The sequence below is a fragment of the Pleurodeles waltl genome, chromosome 6, assembly GCF_031143425.1.
Source record: "Pleurodeles waltl isolate 20211129_DDA chromosome 6, aPleWal1.hap1.20221129, whole genome shotgun sequence".
Lineage (NCBI taxonomy): Eukaryota > Metazoa > Chordata > Amphibia > Caudata > Salamandridae > Pleurodeles > Pleurodeles waltl.
This window is the reverse complement of record NC_090445.1, coordinates 824250089-824274854: the sequence shown is the minus strand read 5'-3', so window position 1 is coordinate 824274854 and position 24766 is coordinate 824250089. Positions and strand designations below refer to the sequence as shown.

General features: G+C 44.1%; 1 protein-coding gene across 1 annotated transcript in view; it reads left to right on the top strand.

Annotated features, from left to right (window-relative positions):
• Positions 1 to 17855, top strand: part of TAF5 (TATA-box binding protein associated factor 5) — a 173172-nt gene extending 155317 nt beyond the window's left edge. Inside the window, exon 13 of the mRNA XM_069242226.1 lies at positions 16341 to 17855. Coding sequence (XP_069098327.1) covers positions 16341 to 16558 — 218 coding nt within the window. The 3' untranslated portion in view covers positions 16559 to 17855. The remainder of the gene's footprint in view (positions 1 to 16340) is intronic.
• Positions 17856 to 24766: the final 6911 nt, after the last annotated feature.

The following is a 24766-nucleotide window of genomic DNA, read 5'->3' as shown; positions in this document are numbered from 1 at the left end:
CTACAAAACAGGTTAGAAAATAACGTCTTTCCCAAGCCCAGAGAAAGATGGATGCAGCAAACGAAAGGGGTGAATTTATCAAGGACCTTCTGTCACTTGATCTTCTTCCAGCAAACGCATTATTTGATGCAGAGGCTGCAACCAAACAAGTGAAGCCATTCTAGGCTATCAAAGGCCTTTCTATGTCCACCGCTAGAACCGTAGCTGCCTCTCTATCAAAGGTATTGGCCCTCAGTAATGTGCAGAGGCGCCGAGTATTATGGGCTGTGCCTCTCCCTGGAATGAATCCCACTTGATCTGCGTGGACCAGGAGAGGCATGTGTGGCAACAATTGTGTTGCTAGGACCCTGCTTAGTATTTTATAGTCTGTGTTTAACATTGATAACGGCCAATAAGCGCTTTTATCGCGGGCAATTTGCCTGGTTTCAGCAAGGGAACAATCACGGCATCCCAAGAAGATTGTGGCAGTGGGCCTAGGCCCTTAGCTGTATTAAAAATTTCAGCCAGCATAGGGGCCAGGGGTTCTGCCATAAAGCTCCATGGGGATCCCATCTGTACCCAGCATCTTATTCCGGGCCATGATTTTAATTGCTGCCCTAATTTCTGGTACTGAGATTTCAGCCCCCAGCGCCTCTGCTTGCTCTGGTGACATTTGTGGTAGTCGTAGAGTAGCCCAAAAAAAATCTCCTATCGCTGTCTGTGGAAGGTCCGCCTGCGTCCTGTAAAGCTGTGCATTGTTCTCATAGAATACCGTATCTATATCTTTCTGTTGGTACTTTTTCGATCCATCCTCGGCCTCAATCTCTACTGTAATTGATCCTCGTTTGGTAGGGTTTGTCAACAACGCCAGTAGCGGGCCCGTATGGTCTCTCAGCACGGTCCCGTATCATGTAGTTTCGGTGATCAAAACGACGTAACCTTTTAACTTTACATGCCACTGACTCTTTTGCAGTTAGGAGCTCCTGTTGCAGATCCGGTTGGCCAGGGCTTCGCTTCGCCCTCTCACGGACTAGATCCTCGACCACTAGGAGACCACTGTTTTAAATGCATCCCATTCTGAAAATAGGCATTCTGCTGTTCCCGTGTTGCCTACAAAGTATTGGGTAATGGCAGAGCCAATTGCGTCCCAGAATACCAGATCTTCTAGGGGCTCCGGCCGCAACCGCCACGTCAGTATGTTGGGACGTTCATAACCTCATTTAAGGTACAGCAATAGAGGATTATGATCCGATATAGTACGGGACAGATATTCTTTTGTAGATATCTGAGCATGTCCATCAGGGGAACATAGAATAGTATCTAATCTCACATGCAGATCATATATATGCATTTGATCCGTATATACTACCCAGTACTATATCCGGGTTATCCAGTTGGCCCGTCACCACCGCAATTCGACACTATGGATTTATCCCATGGCCCAAACGTTGAAAAGGTACACCCGCCCAAATCCAGATCAACACTCCCCGCACGTACGTGGAGTATGTAGTGTAGTATAGTTTGCCTCGCCATCTGTGCTGCAATGCTAACCCTTCCTTGGCTGTCAGGTGCGTTTCCTGCAGGAGGGCAATCTGTACCCCTCTTCATTGAAAAGAAGAGTGGACCTTCTGTCTCTTAGCCGTGGTATGCATCCGCTTGATATTCCAGGTAACTATCTTATTTGCTGTTTTGTCTGCCATGTGTAGTTTTATCCCTCCCTATCCCCTTCTTATTGAGTTGTGCCTAGCTCAATTCAGGGTATTTGCTTCTCTCTATTACTGTGAATTCAGTAACGTAACCTAGGACAACCATCTTTCCAAAACTCCCTGAGAACTAACCCCATAACTCCCCCCCTCCCCAGGACAAGTAGGTCTGCCCCCCTCATCCAAACAATAACACTTACTTTAATATTGCTAGGCGTGTCCACCAGCTAACTTCGGAGGGTGGTCAAAAACAGCAAGTCGTGACCTGTCTGACCCCCCCCACCCCCCCAACTGCTGTGCCTCCCCACCCCCTCCCACCCCAAAATCCATTGGCATTAGTACCGTATAGTGGCTCTCCAGTCCCGCTCCATGATCCACATTCAATTTAGTTAATCCATACAAAGCTTATAGCTCATCAGCTGGTCAGTGCAAAGCATAAACCACAAGCCATACCAGGCTGCTGAGCAGCCGGGGTTTTTGTGATATCCCCCCCTCAGGTTAATAGATAGTGGGGACTTCTAAAAAAAAAAAAAAAAAAAAAAAACTGCTAAACATACTACCCCCATCACTTTCTCTGCTGTTCTCAAAATAATTTGTCATCTGTTCTGGGGGTGACTTTAGTTCATTTGTCCTATGAGTGGGCTGAGGAACTAGCCCCGCTAGATAGGGTGGTCTCGCTAGCTGCCTTCATCACCGTTGGGCAGGTTTCCTCTTCCCTTCTCGTACTCCTCGCTGCTACTGTCTCCACCGCCCTCTGCCGACTCTTCCGGGCCTCTGTCTAAGTTGGTGTGCTTCCTCTAGGACTCTGCTCCTTTCTCTTGTCTTTCTTCTGCTCGCTCGCTTTCCGAGGAGGTTCACAGCTAGATCGATCTTGCACATGTAGATCCAGCCAGTCCCAGACCTCCCAGGGTGTCTGAAAAAAGTATGTCCCTTCAGCCGTGGAGATCCAAAGGTGGGCAGGAAACATCATAGCATATTTCATATTCAGCTGCTGCAGCCTCGCATTTGCCTCAGTGAACGATGCCCTCTGCTTTTGTATGGCTCTAATAAAGTCTGGAAAGATCATCCCCATATGATTGTTCGCTGTTATTTCATTCTTTGCTCAGGTCCTTGCCAATATATGATCACGGTCGTGGAAGTGTAAGAGACTCTTAAAATAGGCTTCGGGGTCATCCAAGGCTGTGGCGGCTTAGCAGGGTCCCTTGGCCCGCTCCAAAACGAAGAAGGGAGAGAGTCCCTCTGATGTTATCTCCTTGTAGCTATCTCTCATGTAAGATATCACATTTCAGGCATGCCTACGACGTGGATCTTGTTCCTTCTGGACCTATCCTCGCTGCCTTTTGCACAAAGTTCCAGGATGCGCACACCTTCGCCTTCATCGTAGTTGATCTGGCCTGCAATGATGTTACATCGGGTGGAACTCCGTCTCTGTCCTTTCTGTTGTGGTGACTCTCTCGGCCAGCTGCCGATGATCATCCTTAAGAATACTGAGGTCTGCGCCCAGCGCATCAATTTTAGTTTTGACCACCTCCCTAGTGGTCATGATAGCTTGAAGGGTATCCTTCAGCATGGGGTCCTGCTGGGGTTCTCCCGCCAGGTGCGTCATCCTTTCTGAGTTCACCTTGTCACTCTCAGTGGCTCCAGCTGCTCCATCCTTTTTCCTCAACACTTCCCCATATTGGCAGGGGCGTCTCGATGAAGAGCAGGTAACTTACTAGGGGCTATACAAATCTCTCTGTGTGCATCCAGCTGGTCAGCACTGCTCCTATGGCCTGCTTGTGATCTGCCAGCCTCATTGAGGTCCCCAACTCCTCCTCCGCCTCCTTTCAAGGTGAGGGAACCTTGGCTAATTCCACGGAGTTCTGCAGGTGCCCATCCCGGCTATTGTCGTGTCCGCTCGGCCAGCGGTATATATTATTAACCTGTCTGGGACAGTCTTTCCCAATGACTTCTGCTATTATACAGTTTTAGTGGCAGCTAGGAGGTCCAAACTCCAATTTACCCCACCTCGGGCACAGCTATGCTCAGGTGGGGAACTGGCAGATCGCGCTCGCTTAAACCTTCCTTCATGTGCACGGCAGGTGATTCAGCTTCATGAGCCCTTTTGTGTGCGCAGCAGCTCTCACCAATCTCTGTATAGGAATCCTCTTCTGCTAGACAGCACCTCAGTATTCTTCCCTGTCTTGGATCCTCCAGTGCACCGATGTGCTCTTAGTCTGGGTCACGAAGGCTTGCTTCATTGCTCAGCGTGCGGGCCTCCTTCAATGCTCCTCACGTATTGGACTGTGCCCGCCTCAAGTCTGTGCTGTTTCTCAATATGCCAACTCTGTACTCCCCTGGTGCTACGGGGCCAGTCGTCCTTACAGCTCCAGAACTGCTCCAGTGTCTGCAGATATGTCCCCTAGTGCTCTTTCCCTCCGTCAGTCACCAGGTCGTCGCTGTCTTGGTGGGCGAGGATCCCTCTCCTTGTCCAGATCGCTCTAAGCGCCATTGCAGCACTGCCCGGGTCATCACGAGACACTGCAGATCTCCCCCTCACAATAGGGGAATCGCAGGTCTGCCTCCTCAACTTTGCCAACCATTGCTGCCGGGGCTCTTCAGTAACGCGGCTTCCCAGTTGGGCCTTGGGATACTCTGCAGCTCCTCCCACGCGGGTCATGGATTTTGTGAGCTCTGGGTGGGCGATCAAGTGACCAGGGCTGTTCTAATCATGCAGTCCAGAGCACCTTGGTCGCTCCCTCCGGCCTGCAGGTCCCTGTCCACATCTCGGATCCGTCAGGGTTTCTTGCTCACTGGGTGCCGCCATCTTGTGTCGGTTCAGGGCTCCACCACTAGGCCTCTCGCAATACAGGAGGCAACAGCCCAAATTCCCCCACCTGCACTGTCTCCGGGGGCTCCAGCAGGGGCTCAAACTAATCAGGAGGGGGAAAACAGTAAGCTAGGTGCTGGCAGGGCTTCGGTTACATCAGGATTGCAGGGATGCGGGATCACTGGGTGGGAACCCGGAGAGACACGCTGGCCACGCCTCCCACCCAACAACTGCACATTCTCTTTGACAGTTATCTTGAACTATTTATCAAAGGATGAGAGAGAATCAGACAAATCTCTACAAGTGGAACAATTGACCTTGCCTGCATCAAAAATTTGACACCTGTGCAACTTGATTAATTCCGGTCATCAACATCGAACGAGATGAACTTAAAAATGTTAACTCTCCAAAACATTGCTGATGCTTCAGTGAACACTAAATTTCCAATTATTGCAAGTGGAATGATTTTCAATGAGGTGTTGGTGCCTGCCAAGAGATATTCAAAAGGTATGGGCCATATTGTTCAAGAACGTAACAGCAAATCAGAGGAAGCTGACCTTTGTCCTGTGCCAATTGTTGAGTGGGCTGTTGAAAATGGTTCCAATCGAGTCATTGTACTGTTAAATGACTCCGATGTTTTTATTGTGCTACTTAAATTTGTTGCAATGTTCACAAGTCAAGGATTGTCAGAGTTATGAATACGTTATGGAACAAGCAAGAAAAGACACTTAATACTGCATCATATTCTGTACAAGAAACGTAATCCAGAGATGCCTAGTGTTCTTATGAAGGCACATATTCTTACGAGTTTTGACACTGTGAGCAAAATTGGAGCAAAGCTTTGATCTTTAACTGCTGAACTTGAAAAGTTTCCAAAAGGATGTCCTGTAACAGAAGAAGAATGTGACTTTTAGGACATAGAAAAATACCTTGTGCATGTGTGGAAAATAAGTTCTGACTGCAACACATTTGACGATCTTTCGTAGAGTGAGTTCAAGAGATCAGTCCCACTAACTGACCTTCCATCGGCATCATATTCTGTGTGTGAACTTAATCAGAAGATGTGTAAATGTTTTGGACCATGCATATGTAGACAAAGATCTGTGTGAATTTGGGTGGGAAGACATTGATGGGGTGCTAAAACCTATGAAATTTGTAAAGCCTCTACCCACAGAACTTACACGTAGATGTACTTGCAAAACCTGTGCTGCAAAAAGATGTCCCTTTCGAGATGCTGTTTTCAAATGTTCAACGTTCTGCAAATGTATCATGAGCAATTGCCGAAACCAATAAAGTGAACTATTGAAATGTGTCTAAACAGGAGTGAGAAACATTATTTGTTTTCATAATCCGGGCATGAACATTTTGTGGTGTATACATAAAAGGATTAAAAACTGTTATTTGTATATATCTTTTTTCTTCCTCTTTTATAGCCACCAGTTTGGTTGATGGCAGAGGAGTTGCTCTGAGGAGTTATTCTGTCTCTGTAAGACTACTTGACCCCTTAAGACTTATGTTTTGACACCAAAATGAAGTATATAGGTCTCAAGTTTCCTGAAATATTACCTAATCACTGTAACACAGCCGCCATTTTTAAAATTGTTATCCAGAAAAATTAATCCCGTATCAGCAATGTCTAACCAAGCTAAATTACTTTTCTAATGATCCAAAAACACAAATCAAAAATGAAAATCTCTGTACACCAATTTTTTATGGAGGTATATCAGGGGACCTAGATTATGTCTAGCAGCACAGCAGTCTCAGGCAGAGGGTCTATGGGAAGATCTAGTGTTGATTTGGGTCTGTATTCATAGCTCTTTGCAGTGGTGGAATGCCAGCAACTTGTTACAGGGATGGCACTTTTCTAGGCTCAGTTCTGCAAGAAACCATCACCACGAACGCCGTCAGCTCACTAGATGGGGATCCCATTTCCAAGATCACACAACCCAGGGCTTGTGGACACCTGCACAGCAGGACCTCGACATCAACCACCTAAAATTTAGTTATTCAACATGTTTGTCGAGCATTTCTTCCTTTCATTCACAACAAGGCTATTTTAATCTGCATAAACACCACCACAAATATGTTTTATCTACAAAGGCAAGGAGGCATGCACTCGCCCCATCTGTCTACTTTAGCGCAGGACATCTGAAAGTAGGCAATTCATCACAAAGTGTCAGACAGTACATTCCAGGTCTGGACAATCACTATAGATTAAGTGATCAGGGATATTTGCCTACACTTTTCTGCCTCTCCCACTCCTACTGTTTGTACTTCACGAGCTGAGGCAGACATCCCTCTCTGTCATCCTCGTAACCCCCACGTGGGCATGCCAGCCCTGGTACTCAACTCTTTTAGAACTTTCCTTGATTCCTCACAAGACACATCCCAAGGCCAGACCTTCTCATTCAAAACCACAGAGCACTCCAGCATCCCATTCCTCAGCAGCTCAATCTTGCGATTGTTTTTTTTTTTTTTTTTTTTTTTTCTCCTGAGGCCATAGATTGGTTGTCTCAAACTATTGGAAGAATGTACGTCCCTTTTTCTCGAAGCATGCAGACCTACTATCAAGGCCTGATTAACAGCCAAATGGAAACATTTTGTTCACTACTGCCTTCCAAAACGCATTAAACCTTTCATGCCTTCAGTACAAAACATTGTCTGTTTCCTCTATCTTGATCAGGCCTTGCCTACACCTTCATTCAGTTATATTTGGCTGCTGACCAACAAAATAGGTAGCACAGTTTCCTTTTTGTTATGCCAGTCATTAAGGCCTTAAGCGGGTGATCCCTCCTTGAATGCCCCCTGCTTCGGTATGGGATCTTAACATTGGGTCTTGGCGGTCTTGTAGCAATTACTTCCCTTAGGCGAGTCAGTGAGATACACGCTCTCACCTTAGAGGAGCCTTTCTTCCAATTTCATCTGGATAGGGTGGTCATCCGAATCAATCCCAAATTTTTCCCTAAGGTGGTTCCCACTTTTTGTCTCAATCAAACCATTGAGTTGCCAGTTTTCTTTCAACAGTCAGAGTCTGTGGCGGAACACATCTTGCATAACTTAGATTTGAAAGGGCATTCATGTATTATGTGGATAGAACAAAACAGTTTAATAGGACACAACTTTACGTGGCCTACTCTGAGCCACACAAGGCGCATGCAATTTCCATAGCAGGAATTGCTCATTTGCTTATCAACTGTATTCACACTTTTCATGCCAAAGCTAAAAGGCCCCCACCTTCAAGACCTCATTCCACTCAAAAAAAGGTGTTTAACTGGCTTGCTTAGGGAATATATCAATAGTTGACATATGTAAGGTAGCTACTTGTTCCACTCCTCATTTTTGTTTTTACACTAAACATTACAGTGTGAATGTCCTGGCTGGCTTACACACAGTGTTTGAATTTTCTACAACATCCTCAGATTAAGCCATTGATTTTTGGGGAGGACTGCATACAGTCTGTGCATAGCAAGTGTATCTACAGCTACACATGCCACAAACATAAAATGTTTCTTATCCTGTAAGCATCTGTTTATGGCATGTAGTGCTGTACATTCATATGGTCCCACCCTCATTTCTGGTCGACGGGGGTCAGTTTCAAATACTCAGTTTTTTATTTTATATGCTCAACTCTTGTATCTATATGCTCCATCTACATCCTCCTGGAAGAACAATCCGACTATGTAATGGATGCCCGTGCGCATTGTCTACAATAGGTAGTCACCGCACCTCGTGACTAGAAGACTTCTTCGAGCAAAAACAAGTTGCATACATCTGAACACTAGATAGCAGGAGTATGCACGGCATGTGGATCTACTGCACTATGTGCCACGAACGGATGCTTACATGGGTCAGTAACATTTTCCTTATAGAACCAATTCAGTCAGTGGCCGTTACAGTAGATGCCTCTTGCTCGGGTTGGGTGGCATGCATGTAATGAGTTAGAGCTGAAAACATTATACTTGACATTAAATTGGTTTCACTTGCTGACAATAGATTGTGGTCCCAATTCTTACAGACAAGGTAACAGTGATGTTTTACCGAACTTAATGGAAAGAGAAAGTTGTATCAGTTCTAGAAACCTGTTCACAAAATTAGGAAATTGGCAACTCAACAATTTATTCTCGTTCTGGTTTACCACTTACCAGTAAAAGAAAGTTCTTCTGTGTTAAATGGAGCAATGGGAACATCTCACTAGTGGAAATACTTCAGTGACTCATCAGAGATACTTGCAAGATGGGAAGGGGGGACTTTAACTCTAGCTTTGGTTGAAGTTAGTGCAAACGAAAAAAAATCCAAAGCTTCACATCCAAATGACACTCATGCACTGTCCACTCTGATTAAATTGGTAAAGAATCTTAACATGTGCTTACCTCATTCCCACAAGTCATTGAATGCTCGAGGTTAGATGTGGATCCCAGGACTAAAAGGCCCCACTTATAAACAAGTCCAAGGTGCAGCATTAGAAAATGCCTCCAGTTGCACATTTACCAACAATGCAGGAAGGGAAGAAAGCAAGACAAGTTGAACTCAGCAGTATGGCTCATGACATAGTAGACTTTCGACATCTGAACTTGCCTACAAAATTTCCTGACACAACTACCTCATTGAACATAGAATAACCAAAACACTGGTAAATTATATGTCTAAAAAAAGAAAAGTGTGTGTGTGTATATATATGTATAGGTGGGGGGGCAATCCTTTCCAGTTGCACTCTGGAAAGGAAGTTACTTGTGTGTTTTCTAATAAAGTACGTCTGTGTCCATTCCTAAGTTGTCTAGAGGCTACAGTTTATAAATACCTACAAGCTTCCGAGACTGTTGGTGGACATCATATTTTGCATGGCCACCATGCCCAACAATTCCCTGTCGCTACCCTTGTTCCCTAGGATCAGTAATCTTTGAACAAGAGTAGTATGTCCAAGGACACACATTGGTCATTTCTGGAAATTAAATAAAATCTCCAAGTTAAAAATCAGGCAGTTAAGCCACCATATCACATTGCTTGCCTTTCCTCATTGTCCCTTACTCCAGGAATTCCTAAACTTAACTATTTTCATTTGTCTCCCCTTCTTGCATTCCTTCAGGATGTCTGTTTCCTCATCTTCTTCCTGGTGGCCCTTTCGTTACACAACTACAGTTCCTCTCTTCCTTTCCAGAGGACTATTAGCCAGACACCAAAAGGGTGTTTCCTCTTTAGAAAACATGCTAGATAGTGGAATTATTCCCTGTTTATGTGGCAGTTGGAGTAATTTGCTTGCACATGTTATAATACTTGGAGGTGAAAGAGCTCAGTTGTATGCACAGGGGTATTAGGCTCCTTTTTTATTTATTTATTTATATATATATATATATATATTTGTTCGATGGCATGTGTAGCTGCAGATACACATGCTGTGAATTATCCTGCCATCTAGTGTTGGGCTCGGAGTGTTACAAGTTGTTTTTCTTCAAAGAAGTCTTTTCGAGTCACGAGACCGAGGGACTCCTCCCTTTCGTCTCCATTGCGCATGGGCGTCGACTCCATGTTAGATTGTTTCTTTCTGCCATCGGGTTCGGACGTGTTCTTCTTCGCTCCGTATTTCGGTCCGGAAAAGTTAGTTAACTATCGGAAAATTTGACGGTATTGTTTGCGCTCGGTACCGGGTTAGTGCTAGCACATCCACACCGAAGAAAGAAGCGCTCCAGCGGCCCTTCGGGGCTTCCACTCTTCGGCGGGGCCTGGTCGGCCTGACCGCGTCCATCTTCAAACATCATGGACCAGAGCCCCTTCCGCTTCTGCCCCAACTGCCACGCAAAGTATCCTTATACAGACCAACACTTAGTCTGTAATCTGTGTTTGTCTCCCGAACACAAAGAGGATACTTGCGAGGCCTGTCGGGCATTTCGATCCAAGAAGACACTGCGAGATCGAAGAGCTCGAAGACTCCAGATGGCGTTAACACTGACTGGACACATCTATGTCGAAGAGGAGGAGAGATTCTCCATTCGAGATTCGGACTCGGACGAGTCCGAGAGTGAGCAGCCGAAGACGCAGCAAACCGTGAGTAAACCAGCCCTGGCAAAAACTCACTCCAAAATAATGAAGGCCAAGGGGACGCCACCGCCAACAGGCCATGGCTTAACCCGAAAATACAGTGACCAAACATCGGCACCGAAAAAGGCCTCCCAGCAGCAGAAGACATCCAACTCCGGTCGAGATACCGGCTCCGAACAACTCGACACAGAGAGTTCGGCACCCCGAAAGTCAAGAAGGTCTCCTCGTAGCCGAAAAAGACTGTCGAGGAAAACTTCGGTTCCGAAACGTGCAGCCTCGGAGCCGAAAACAGGCTCCTACACAGAAGAGCAAGGCCTTTTATCTCAATTACAATGGCACAGATTTGGACAGCACTGCATACATGCAGGTGGTTTCAAGGGCAGCTACATTCCATAATGTAACATTGCATGCAGAGCCCATAGAGGACGACTTTTTATTCAACACCCTGTCATCTACTCACAGCCAATACCAAAGCTTGCCAATGCTGCCAGGCATGTTAAAACATGCCTAACAAGTGTTTCAAGACCCGGTAAAAGGCAGAGCCAGTATGCCTAGGGTGGAGAAGAAATATAAACCTCCCCCTACTGACCCTGTATATATCACACAACAATTAACTCCTGATTCGGTGGTAGTGGGAGCAGCCCGGAAAAGGGCAAACTCTCAAACCTCAGGAGACGCACCACCACCCGACAAGGAAAATCGGAAATTCGATGCAGCAGGCAAGAGGGTGGCCGCACAGGCAGCTAATCAATGGCGAATTGCCAATTCGCAAGCTCTACTGGCTCGATATGACAGGGCACATTGGGATGAAATGCAACACCTTCCCAAAGAGTTCCAGAAACGTGCCCAACAGGTTGTTGAGGAGGGCCAAACTATCTCTAACAACCAGATAAGGTCGGCTATGGACTCAGCAGACACGGCGGCAAGGACAGTAAACACGGCAGTAACTATTCGTAGACACCCATGGTTACGGACCTCTGAATTTAAGCCAGAAATCCGGCAGGCTGTGCTGAATATGCCTTTCAACGAACAGCGTCTCGTGCCACAAACAGATGTACACTGGGTAAGTGACATTTTCCATACATACATATATATATATATATATATATATATATATATATATATATATACATACACACACATACACATAAAAATAAAAAAAACCTCAGGATTAACAGTCACAGAACAGGCAAGAAAGCCACAGCTTTCCATATTGGTAATGGCTTTCGAAGATACACTACCTGTTTCACTTATGTATTATAAAAATGAGTAGATCAACTATAGTGACATGGCTCTTGGAGCAAATCAGACAACAGTGGTGGTTGTGCAAAAATTGCCCATTCTGCACTTTGACCTGAGGAATCTGCAGTAGGAAAGTTGTATCCCTTAAATGACTATTACCCAAGGTGAGTACCTTACTGAGCGGAGAAGATTCAGGAGGGATGTTTATGCTATTTGTAACTGGTTGAATGAATAAATAAACGAGCATTCTTGTTGAACAGTGTGTCGTCCCAGGAATTACTATTTTACCCTTGATGGTGTGCTGAGTAATAAGCATTTGACTTTCATTTCAAAACCTTCACATACACCTTAGATAGTCGCCCACAACATCTCTAAGCACTTTTTCAAGGTGTGGGTCATATAATGTTCGAAAATGAAGGATATTGCCTTTAATCCTCGGGCATGCTCCGGCACTAATAGGGGGGGATTTAAAAAGGAGCAGCGTCTTCAGTATGAAGCATTAGAGAAAAATCTCTAAATTAGAATCATACTCATTAAAAGGAGGCACGTCCGATCTGCGCCAATGTGATAGACTTCTACTCAAGCAACAAAGTTAAAAGACTCGGTGGACAATAAGGCAGAAGTCCACATAACGGCTCAAGAAAGGTGTATATATGTAGTGGTGGACAAAGTGACCAAATTGTTTGCCTGGCTAGAAAAAAGGGATAGGAGTAGGAACTTGGTTGCAGAGATATGTGATGAGGTAGGAACGTGGCACACTGTGTGCGATGCTATAGCGGAGGCCTTTGCCAACTAATATGAACATATAATCCTCTCTAACAGCCCATACCGATTGCATTGAACTCCTGAGGAACTACCTAGTGCAGACAGGGAGGTATTGGACCCTGACTTGATGGTGGAGGAAGTGCAAAAGGCCATTAGTGAAATTCCATTTGGGAAAGCAATGGACCCTAGTGGCCTGCCCGTAGAACTCTTCAAGTGCATATCAGTCTCCACACGTTGGCAATGTTTCAGACAGCTAGACCTGGGGGGTATCCTTCCAGTGGACCAACAAATGGCAACCGTTGTTGTCTTGCAGAAAGAAGGCAAGCCCCACACATCCTGCAGCTCATACCGCCCCAGACCACTGTTGAACTTTGATGTTAAGGGACTAGCAAAATATTTTAGTGAATAGACTGCAGCCTGTTATGGCCACTCTGATCCATCCAGACGAGATTCATGCCCCATAGGAATATTAGACTTAATTTGAGGCGGCTTTAATGGATTTTGTATGCATCTGGGATCCCTGATGTAGAGGAAGCGGCATTACTCTCAATAGACAGTTCTGTGCCTGGGTCAAACTACTGTATTGTTTCCCCACAGGTGGGAGTTGGTCAATGGTGTGATGTCTTGTTCCATTTTGCTCCACAGGGGCACTAGACAGGGTTGTCTATTGTTGCCATGGTTGTTCGCCCTGGCTCCGTTTGCCACTTGGGTGCGCCAAGACCCCCTCATATGGGGTATACCTGAAGGATAATGGTGGGAGGCCCGGATATCCCTATATGCTGACGACGTCCTCTTTTGTGTCACAAAACCATGTCACTCGATATGCAGCAGTCTATCTTCCACCTCTTTGGGGCCTATTCTTGATATCAAATAAATTGGGAGAAGTCTTGATCCTTCCTTCTGACAAGCAACGAACCATCCCTGGTGTCAAGGTTTGTGGCTCCACTGGCTACTGATGGATTCCCTTACCTGGGAATTTGTGTGACTAGGAACTCTGCAGAGTTTCTCAGAAATAACCTCTATTTGCAACTATATTGCCTTTGTGAAGATGTCACACACTGGAGGAAGCTTCCGCTTTCATTGATGGGCTGAGCAGCCTTTTTTTTTTTTTTTCTTTTTGATATAACCCTCCTCTGTCTACTATATGCACTACAGAATACCCCATTCAAGGTGCCACTGGATTTCTTCACAAACATCAGTGGTGAGATACGTAAGCTCCTGTGGGACAGAGACAGCCGCCGCATATCCCTTAGTAAGCTACAAAGGGGAGTATTTGAAGGTGGAATAGCAGTCCCTGATATACAGCTATACTATTGGGTGACTCAACTAACCTCTGTAATCGACTGTGTATTTGCAGATATGGATGAACCACCCTATAGGGTTGACAGAGAGGCAGTGGGGGATGGAGGATACCCTTCGGTGTTACATGCTAGGAAACTGGAAGACCAGCTTCCGTTCCATACACTAGCAACTGTGAGAGCATGGAGAGAGACCACCAAATTCTTGGGATGGGGGGGTCAGAGGGGAGCAACAAAATTAACGACTATGACTCCACTTTTGTCCTGTGACCAGCTAAAAGAACTTTCAAATCTTCAGGGCTTTCATAGATGGGGATTACTTGGTATAGACTACTTGGGGGACATCAGGTGGGGTGATGATTTCTCTAGAGAACTTCCAGAGGGAATATGGGGTGGGGGCCCTCAGCAAGCTTAAAGTACATCAAGTTGGGCCACGGGCTCAGTGGGTACCTACACGAAGGTGACCAGCTTCCCAGATCGACCCCCATTAGAGGCCCAGCTGCTCCTTGAGCCCCATTCCCGAAAAGTGAATTTCCCTAGCCCATTGAAAACTAAAAAATAACTCCCCTGATCCCTGGTGTTCTCTCTGTGAGACATGGGAGGGTGATGCAGGTATGATAGATGACGACTGGCAGGAAGCCCTCTAAATCCCTAGGGAGATGGCAACTCGTGCTAGATTTCGCCTAATACAACTTAGACTCCTTAATCATATTATTCCAGATCCCTTCTGCAGTGCATGAGCCACAGCGAGTCTGACCTGTGTAGAAGAGGGTGAGGTAATTTATTTCATATCCCAAGAGGTTGTCCTGCAATCCAGCAGTCCTGGGAAAAGGTGGTTCAAATCAGGGCACAAGTCACGGTCCCACTGGTGGCCCGATGGTTGGTGTTACACACATCTGGGGAGGAGACGTGGCCAAGGTAGCAGAAGTGGTTGATGGTGGCAGTGGCCAAAAGAGACCTAGGAAAAGCATGGGGAGCTACTAGGCCCCCGGACGTTCACTTCTGGGAGGATAACATGGATTGGTGCCAACATGCAGAACAAAATCTTTATCAGAGTCCGGGGTGTCTCTGAAAGTTTGACAAAATATGGTCTTACTGAAGAGCATCAGGGGCTTGTGAATGGACATCCCGGGAAGGGCAAGGGGACTGGATTAGGTCACGCAAGAGGCTAAGGGACAGGTAATGTCACACAGGTTGATATTCTGTTGGGGATTTCATCTTCCAGATTTTATTATCCTACAGTGGTGATGTATTGACACTATATATTCTCTTTCTTTTGGCCAAGATTCCTACTCCGTGATTGAAATTGTTTCAAACGTATTATGTTGAGTAACTATTTAATAAAATGACTTACAAAAAAAAAAAGATATTTATGTAGAGAATAGTAGTTACAAAAACACACTAGCAAATATGTTGTTAGATTTTTAGGTGCCACGTGCTGCCAGAGCACTTACAAAATAACGATTAGCCTAAAAAAAAAAAAAGCAAAAAAAACTTGGGAGTGGAAAACTGTTTACATTTGTCAATGGTTTATCTGTTATTATAATAATAATAATAATAATTGCGAGGGCAGCAGTTATAATTATTCGAAGTGGAACTTTCCCCAGATGCATAGTTAAGCACATTTGGAGGGGTTTAGCTCCTATTACATAAGCTAGAAAAATGGGATATCCGTATACGAGTTGGTTTACATTAAATTTCTTTTAAGGAAATCCACGATTATTGACACACAGAACGAGAATAGAGATGCCCTTTTCTTCCATGCTGTAATTGCATGTCATGTTTATAAAAAAAAAAACTGCGGAAATACATATACTTAGTCACACAAGCAGGAAGAGCGATTTCTTCTTATTGCATATAAAAGCTACCTGGAGTTTCTTGGCCTTGAAATGTCATGGGGATCGTGCCCTGCTGGGTTCGTAACCTACTGGATGTACATAACTGAACTGGGTTCTAAAGGAGGACAGGTTTACTCGAGTCACACAATGGCAGGACTGCAAAATGCCCTCAGACATTAGCTTATTGGAGTACCACGGGTCTTTGTATGTACTTCCCTTTGGCATCAAGAAAACTTTTGGCAGGAGGGAAGGTTACCTGACCGAAAGGATGTTCAGAGTCTAATGTAATATACAGCATACAGAAAAAGTGAATAGGAGAAGGCACAATAATGCAGCGAATACATTTTCCCACAGAATAAGGGGCAGATATAACATGTGATAAGAGCAGAATCATGGTGTGCTAGCTAGAGATTCGAACAACAGAAAGTGAGCTATGCAGGTTAAGGTGTGCACTTTTCTCTAATCAAATAAAGGTGCACACTCTTATTCAAATATGATCTACTCTTTTGGCATGATGGACCGAAGACATTAGTATTGCTCTGAATTTTAGTGCCTGTTTGACCTGTACAAGTTCATACTGGATTTTTTTTTAATGCGTTTCATATTGAGGTAATAACGTGAATAAACCGTGGTGCGTTAAAAGTGTTAAGTTGAATGTTGTTTTTGTTGCCAGGTTCAATGGATAATACAGTACGCCTATGGGACTCGACAAAAGCATTCGAAGATTTGGAAACTGATGATTTTACCACTTCAACAGGACACATAAACCTACTTGACAATTCGCATGAGTTGTTGCTGGGTGCATACATGACCAAATCAACGCCTGTAATACATCTCCACTTCACCCGTAGAAACTTACTCCTCGCTGCTGGAGCATATAGTCCACAGTGATCACTAACGTTGAAGCCTGGCGTTTTTATGCTTCGTTCACTCGGCAAGTGGAAGAAATGAGAGATTACCTCACTGAGGATAACAGACGTTACAAGAAAAAAAGTGGCTTCCGCTGCTTTTGGACAGCTTAGTGAAAACCCACAACTTGTCAAAATAGTGTAGGACTGGTACTGCCATGTCTTCTGTAGCAGTGTTTTGAGATATGTTCAATCGTGCGATGTACGTGCCTACAGAAGTGAGTTTCTTGTCATGTTTCAATTGCGCACGCATCGTTTGTTTAAATACCAAGTCTCTTTATGGTTGAAATGATTGCTGTGGTGAGGCCATTAAAGTCAATTTCTTTTGCAGCCAGTGCTCGATTTGGGCATTATCACTGTGACGCAGATTATGCGACTAGAAAAAAGTGCAGCACATTTGGAGATTTTGTTTAAGCGACTTTTTCAACAAAATTGTCAAATACAGTATCTTGTCCATTCCAGTGTTCTATTGCTTCAGTCATCGTTGTGATCTTTTCATTAAAGGCATTCCTGGGAAATATAAACTACAGCTAAATGAAGTACTCATTACTGTGGTCTAACTAATTTTAACTAACTGCGTTACAAGATGGTCACATAATTCAGGTCGGGAAAGCAAAAATAAGCTTCAGAATAGGATGTTCAAAGCAGTATTAAGGAAAGTGACATGTGATCTGTACTTTAACCTTATGCTTTTTCTGTGTGAATGAGGATTTGTTGGAGTTCTGTGATTTAAAGGTCAGTGCACCGACCTTCATGATATTCCAGTTCATAAGTTGAATTATTGTTCTTTCTTAGATTTACTAGGATATATATTTTGTTTTGCAATATGCAAAGCAAAATAGTGCAGTGCTAAAATAAAAAGTAGCCAAAACTCTGTTGTAAAGACTGCTTCGGTGCTTTTCAGATGGGCATTTCCTAGGCGAAAGATACTATTTTTTCTCATTTTATTGTGTTCCTTTTCATAATTCCATTTTTGTTAATTATGAGCATGTAATCTAAGCACAATTATGTTATCGGCACTTGCTGGAAAACAAAATGTGAACATCCTCCTGCCCACAACAATTAAACCACTTACAATTGCAGATACTATTACTAGTTGTTCACCAAAGAAGGGGTACATATAATCTGCCTCGACGATGATCAATCAGGCTTTCCACATTTGATTTCGGATGGCAAGGGCCAAGGAAATGATTCGAGTAACGAACCCTAAACTGTAAGATGTTAAGCTAGTAGTTTGTCAAACATCGAATTTTAACATAATAAAACTGGTCAACTACTAAGATGATATAATCATTCAATCGATAGCAACATCAAATGTTAGTTTACTTTATCTGTATAAATACAATATTTAGTACTGTTTATCCAGTTAGGACAGTCACTGTATTTTACGAAGCTGCACATCAGTCGCCCTGAGGTGTTAAGATGGCCCATTATCTTTTACCGGTTGTAGTTCAAGTATGATGGACCATTCAGAAGCACATTTTGACCTACTTCTGGCACAGCTTCCCATTCCGTTGCCCCAAAGTAAATTGGTCATAAGATAGACTACCATAACGTGTTTTGAAGTCTGATTGTGGCTATGCTGTTGAAAAGATCTAACAATGATTCATTCTTTACTGCTTAACTATTCATTAGCAGTCTTTTCAACCAGCTGTGGTACAAGTGAAAAATATAGCCTTAGAACCCGCCGTAGCGGGCTCTACCGGCTATTAAAGGCCCGCTCCCCACGTTAAATGCCTGAGCCGAAGGCGAGGCATTTAACAAGGGAGAGGGACTTTAATAGCCGGTAGAGCCCGCTACAGCGGGTTCTAAGGCTATTAGAACATTCTGCCACTCAGGGCAGAATGATCTATTTAAAAAAAAAATAATAATAATTTTCACGGAGCCCGAGGGGATTAAAATCCCCTCGGGCTCCCTGAGGCTTTGTTCACAGCTGTTGCTGTGAACAAAGCGAACATTGGAATGTTGGCGTTGCGGGCTTTTACCGGCCAGTAAAAGCCCCCAGCACTCCATTGTTTTCAATGGAGCCCCCAGCATTCCAATGTTCTAATGTAGGGTTCATCTCTGTCCTCTTCACATCAACGAGAAAAGTGTTCATGGGATTCCTCAGCCCTGAGATTTTACACTTAGGAGCATAGCCCTTCAAAGAAGGCTCTCAAACGTTTAAAAATTAAAATGGGTGAGTAAATAAAACATTTGGGCTGAATAATGAGGTGGCAATTTGATTGCATCCTACATAATTATTGGTAATGCAAGGTATGACATTTAAAATGAAACGTGAATTCCATAGAACTACACAAGGATGAGACTGCAAACATATTGTATATAACATTTATTAACTCCTCGGAAAATAATCTTGAAAGTTGGTGACTAACAAAATCACTGCCATTTTGTACAGCGTTTATAGTGATATTTTGTAAATAAAGATAAGAACAAAAGTTATTGTCACTGTTTATTATCCTTGACAATGAGATGTTGCTTTTTTCATTGGAATCCACTGTTCATGAAGCTGCAAACCTGATGGGACAAGATTTAAAAGGAAAAAAAAAAACATTATTTTTTTTCAGTTTCATATCCAGTTTGTTCTACACAAAGCAGATTCCACATTTGCCTGCACTGAGAATTCCATTCTTGTACAAGTGGCTTCATTAACACTTTGCAACAACATCCTCTGACTCAACAACGCTACTACTAATGTATAGCTGTAAATTACAAGCTAGTAATACTTCTGGAACTATATCCAATCTATGCCCTAGATTTTTTTTTAAATTTAATGCAAGGATCTGGAGTTGTTGCTAAGATTGACACACCTTCAGAAGACAACATTAAAAGTAAGTGAGAGAAATGGGAGGGTCTTGTAGTCCAACCACATATTTGGGAATCCGTAATATTGGGACAAATTCAAAATACTGCTTAATATTTGCCCGGGTGAGGCAGAAATGAGTAACTGACTGACATTTAGAAAAAAAAATACAAGTTCTACTTGTACAAGTACTGGTGGCAAAAGTATTGGTTTGCCCTCGAACAACTTCCAGTCAATGCTGTTGCTAACCACATTCTGTCTTGCTTTCTTAACGCCCGATAATACAATTTATGATTCAAACTCCTAAAGAATTTGGAATACACGCTATGGAGTGTTTACCAGAGAAACAGCTATTTTTATGTTGAGCCTAGGCAAGCGCGGTCTCAAGACAAGTTGTAATCTACATTTGTGAGCTTTAACCACGGCCATCACTTTCATTTGTTCCTTGGCCTGCCTTTCAAAATTCCCTTGATTTTTGCAGATAAGTGCTGCATGTTTGTCCCCCTTTGAGGCTGCTTTGTTACCGCTTTTCAGACTGACCCTATTACATGGATGATTGCACGATCAGCCATTTAGCTTAGTGTGGCAGACGGTTTTCTTTTGCCTTGCCGCTTCGCACTATGTTGTTTCTGCCTCTTCCTTGTTTTAGCCATGTCGTTTCTTTGTGGTGTCTGAGCACTTTACACAAGGACATGTAGTTTCATATAGCGCAAACTTGATCAGAAGAGCACTTTACAATCAGTACATGAATCTACCTATAGCTCAACCTCATACTTATTATTATTTCTAAACAGCATATTACTCATCTACCCTACCTCAAACTGAATGCGCAATGTGAAACTTCTGAAAATGGGCACCACACTTCTTTTTTCATCACTGTGCCTTGAAGTCTTTGGGGATGTGTTTAACATTGCACAGTTGCAGTACCTTATAAACTGCCAAGGGACACCGCCCTTTCCCTGCTTCATGCTTATTGGAACAGTAAATATTGCAGGTTTTTTTCAGCCAGCACATTATGTGTAAAAGCACATTTTTTGGGATCCATGCTATCCAAATCGTTCCCACTGCAATTAGCACTCTGTCAACACATGTCTCAAATGTGGGGTAGCACCATATCAGCATTGGTTCACCTTCCTGTGATTTCATCTCCCCGTGCCCCAAAAAAATCAATCTGCACTTGTGTAATATAACTGGTGCTCCTGTAAAGCGCTTTGATGCCTGCTGGTCAAGTTCGTACTACATACAACTGCAAAAAAAAAAAAAAAAAAAAAAAAGCAGTGATTTTAGAGAAGATTAAGCCATAAGTCGTCCAGCACCAAGAATTCACAAGGATGCTGAGCTTGAAGTCGCTTTGAAACGTATACCCTGTCATTCTTTGTGGCATGGAAAGGTACTTTCAGTCGGGGATGGTGCAGTGTCTGCTGGTTTTTACCAGGAATTTTTACATAGCCAAAAGAATGCTTTTCAGGAGAAAAAAACATCTTCATAAGATACAGTCTACCAGCTACTGACTGCAGCCTAATCCACTTCCCTACTTGTGCAGCCACATTTGGCATACTTTTGCCATAGTTCTCCCCTGGGGCATCCTAAGAATTTTGGGGACCCTGGGCCAAACGTATATTTTGGGGGAGCCCTGTTTGTAACAGATTTGAATTTCTGATCCAGTTCCAGCTCTCTCACCCTCTTTGGCCAGGTCCTTGACAATGCACAGGCACACCCTTCTAAATTCTTAAAGTGTTTACATTTAATATTTAGGGTGGTGGGTGTTTTCAATACTTGTACACAACAGCAGCAGCTCACTATTATAATCTCTGTGACACCCTCCATTTCTCATATGTGAGGTCCTGGTTTGGTCCTAAAGAACCCTTTTTAATGGATGCTGCATGGGACAAACACAAAATGTCTCTGGAAATGTCAGTAACAGTCCCTCAGACATAACCCACATTAAAAATAAATTAAAAGAAAACTGCACTAAAATAATCTAAGAAATGTTCATGGTCATCAGGGCAAGACTCGCTCTAGTAAACGGAAGTGCTTTAGTTTTAGACCGAGCCACTGGAATTGTGGCAGGGAGGAACAAATTATGCAGCATGGTTGACTAATTTATGTGGTAAGAAAAGTCCAGTTATGCATTTACATAGCCAATAGCTGTAACTCAAGCAAATGTAAGACCTATTGCATTGCAAATGCTTGTTACTTTCTTCAATCAAGCAATCAATCAGCATTTATGAAGCGCGGCTCATCACCCATGGGGTCTCATGGCGCTAGCTGGGGGACATGGGTCAGTTGAAGAGCCAGGTCTTGAGGTCCTTCCTGAGCTAGCGATGGGGACTGCCTGAGGTGGAGCAGCATCGTGTCCCAGATCTGCGCAGGGGGGTAGGAGAAGGGTCTTCCTCCAGCTGTGTTCTTCCAGATCCTGAGGATGGTGGCAAGGGCCCGTTGTACTGGGCAGAGTGCCAAGAGAGGGTGTAGAAGGAGAGGCAGTGGTTGAGGTAGGCAGGTCCGACGTTGTGGAGGGCCTTGCAAGTGTGGATTAGGAGTTTGAAGGTGATGCGTTTGTTGACAGGAAGCTAGTGTAGGTCTCAGGTGGGCGGAGATGTGGCTGTGGAGGGTGATGTCCAGGATAAGTATGGCCACGGCATTCTGTATTCTCTGGAGTTTTGCTAGGAGTATTTTGTTGATTCCGGCATAGAGTGCATTGCCGTAGTCGAGTGCCTGGGTGACCTTTCTCCTTGTGTCCATGGGTATCCACTTGAGTCTTCCCGAGCAGGCAAAGGGTGTGGAAGCAAGACGAGGAGACCGAGTTGACTTGGCAGGCAATGGACAGTGGTGAGTCGAGATTGATGCTGTGGTCGGTCGGAGGTGGGGCAGTTCAGAGGCTACTGGGCCACCAAGGGTCATCCTAGGCAGAAGTGACTGGTGCTAGGATGAGGCACCGTCTTGTCTGAGTTGAGTTTGAGGCAGCTGTCCCTCATCCAGTCAGCGACTGCCTTCATTCAGTTTTGAAAGCTTGTTTTGGCAGTAGATGGTTTGCTGGTAAGGGAGAGAATGAGATTTAGGTTGTCAGCATATGAGACTATGTTGAGCCTGTGGTGTCTGACATCTTGGCAAGTGGGGTCGTGTAGATGTTGAAAAGGGTGGTCCTCAGGGAGGAGCCCTGGGGAACTCCACATCTGGTTTCTATCAGCTTCGTGTTGAAAGGTAGAAGCCTGACTGAGTTCAGCCGGTGAGGAAGGAGTGGATCCATTCCAGGGCTTTAGAGCGGATGCTGCACATTCTTCACTTTTAAATAAATCTTACATGTGTGTCACAGCTGAGCTCCTCTTCCTTTAAGTTGAATGAAGAGATGGCAAGTGGAGGATTCATGGGACACCCCCCTGCCCGATGGACCAAATGGGAGGGGAGGGAGGTATGCTGTGGAAAAGCCATCCACATTTGTTGGGCCAGTGACTGTCGTAGAGCACCCGAGCTTTGATTAACTAGTGTGAGCACAAGGAGGCAAAAAAGGGTGTAAACTGTGCTGGTGATATTAGGGAAACCAAAGGATTGGTCCCTGTTCCTCCTTGCTGAACTAGTGGTCTTGCTGAAAAAGCTCCATCAATACATAAAAAGAGAACCTAAGCCACACAGGGTAACTGATGACGGCAGTAATGTTTATGTAAATTTATGTAAGTTATTGAAGTAATAAAACTACTGACCGTAGCCGATGCCACAAAGGGCACCAAGAGTCACTATCTACTTTTTAGTGAAATATAATTCTAGTAGCAGCTGGCATCATAACTGTGCTTATTCTGTTGATCTATAACCATTAGTTTGGCATCTGCTTTGTAATTTACAAATGGAAGCACAAGGCAACGCACTGCTGTTGTCTGGACTGGTAGTCCAGGACATGACTGAAGTTGCCTCAGACTTGGGAGTAGTGTATAGTAAGCGTATCTTTTTATTTATTTTTTTCTTAACTAAAACATGGCCTAGGAGCTTAACTATCAGTGGCAGTAGGTGCAGTGACACCCATATTTCTAAGTTTGGGTGCCATTTTAAAATTGTGGGAGGGGGACTATTTTCAGTGTTACACTGATGAAGTGGTCTACGTCCTTTGTTTTGCCTCCGGGAGCCAGAGATCATTCACCTTTCATCCTGTGCAGATTCCAGCAGCAACAAATTTGCTGGGGTGGGCGGGCATACTGACTAACAACACTTTTTGGTGAATACATTTACCTCCGGATTCCTCACCTTTTGAATACTCCTATGCACTAGCATTCCACAGAAAGTTTCTTGAAAGCTCTCCCACGTCGACAATGGCTTTGGAATCTTCACGACTGCACGCAACTTCACCTGAATTCACTGGAGACATTAGATGCCCTCATCAGCATGCTGACATCAGTTCCCTTATTTCTGCCAGTTTGAAACATAATGGTTTTCTGTTAGGCTCTCCTTTGGGGAACTGTAGAAGTCTTTCAGTATTTTTTCCAGAGTAGCAACACTGTTTTGGAGGAAAATGTCTCCACCTAGAAGTTAGGATTCAAGCCTTGGAAAGAGTACGAGAGTCAGATGGCCGACCCTCGTGATATTTATCTTTGGTGCTTGAGTTCAGCCCACGACATTTAGGCTTGGTCATGTCAGAAGATGAACCCCAAAGCACTGAGAGAAAGACAAAGCTATTCATGGCCAAGGCTAGACATAAGAAGAGTGCATCGGAAGTCTTGTGCTCGTTCAAAGTCACTGTCTCCTCATTCATTGAAGTCAGAGATGAGAAACTTCTTAAAGAGATGTAGTATATGTTTGGTGAAAAAAAGGTCTCCAGACGGTAAAAGGGAGAGATTGTGTCTCTGGTTCCAAGATTTAGCAGAGGTAAGTGGTTTAGACATCCTCAGAATGGGAGTTATTGTCACCAAAAGGCATTTCTCCACCGGAAGCTACATCTTATGTCATTAGAAATGCTGCTGACATGTTGGATTTGCCTCTTCTATCTACCGAGTTTAAATCTCACTTGCTCATTGAGGGGTTCCATTCCACTTCCTCTGTTGCCTTTTAATGAACGGTTGACTGAGCCAATTTTAGAAATTTGGCAGAAACTTGTCATTTTCTGCAGTTTCTAGGCAATATAAGACCGCTCCGGGAGACCCACTCTTGTCCTCTCATCCTTCACTTCAGACTTTGGTGGTACAAGCTTCCTATTCCTCAAAACTCACACCTGGGTCTTTTCCTTCATCCCCAGTGGATAAGGAGTCATCAAAAAAGGTGGAGCAGTAGGCAAAGAAAGTGTTTTTGTCTGGCAACATGGCATTGAAGTCCACAAACACAACCTGCCTGTTGAGATGTTACATTCACGCTTTATTGGACTCTGCTAAAGCTGTGGTTCCAAAGCTACCAGAGGATGTTTAGGAA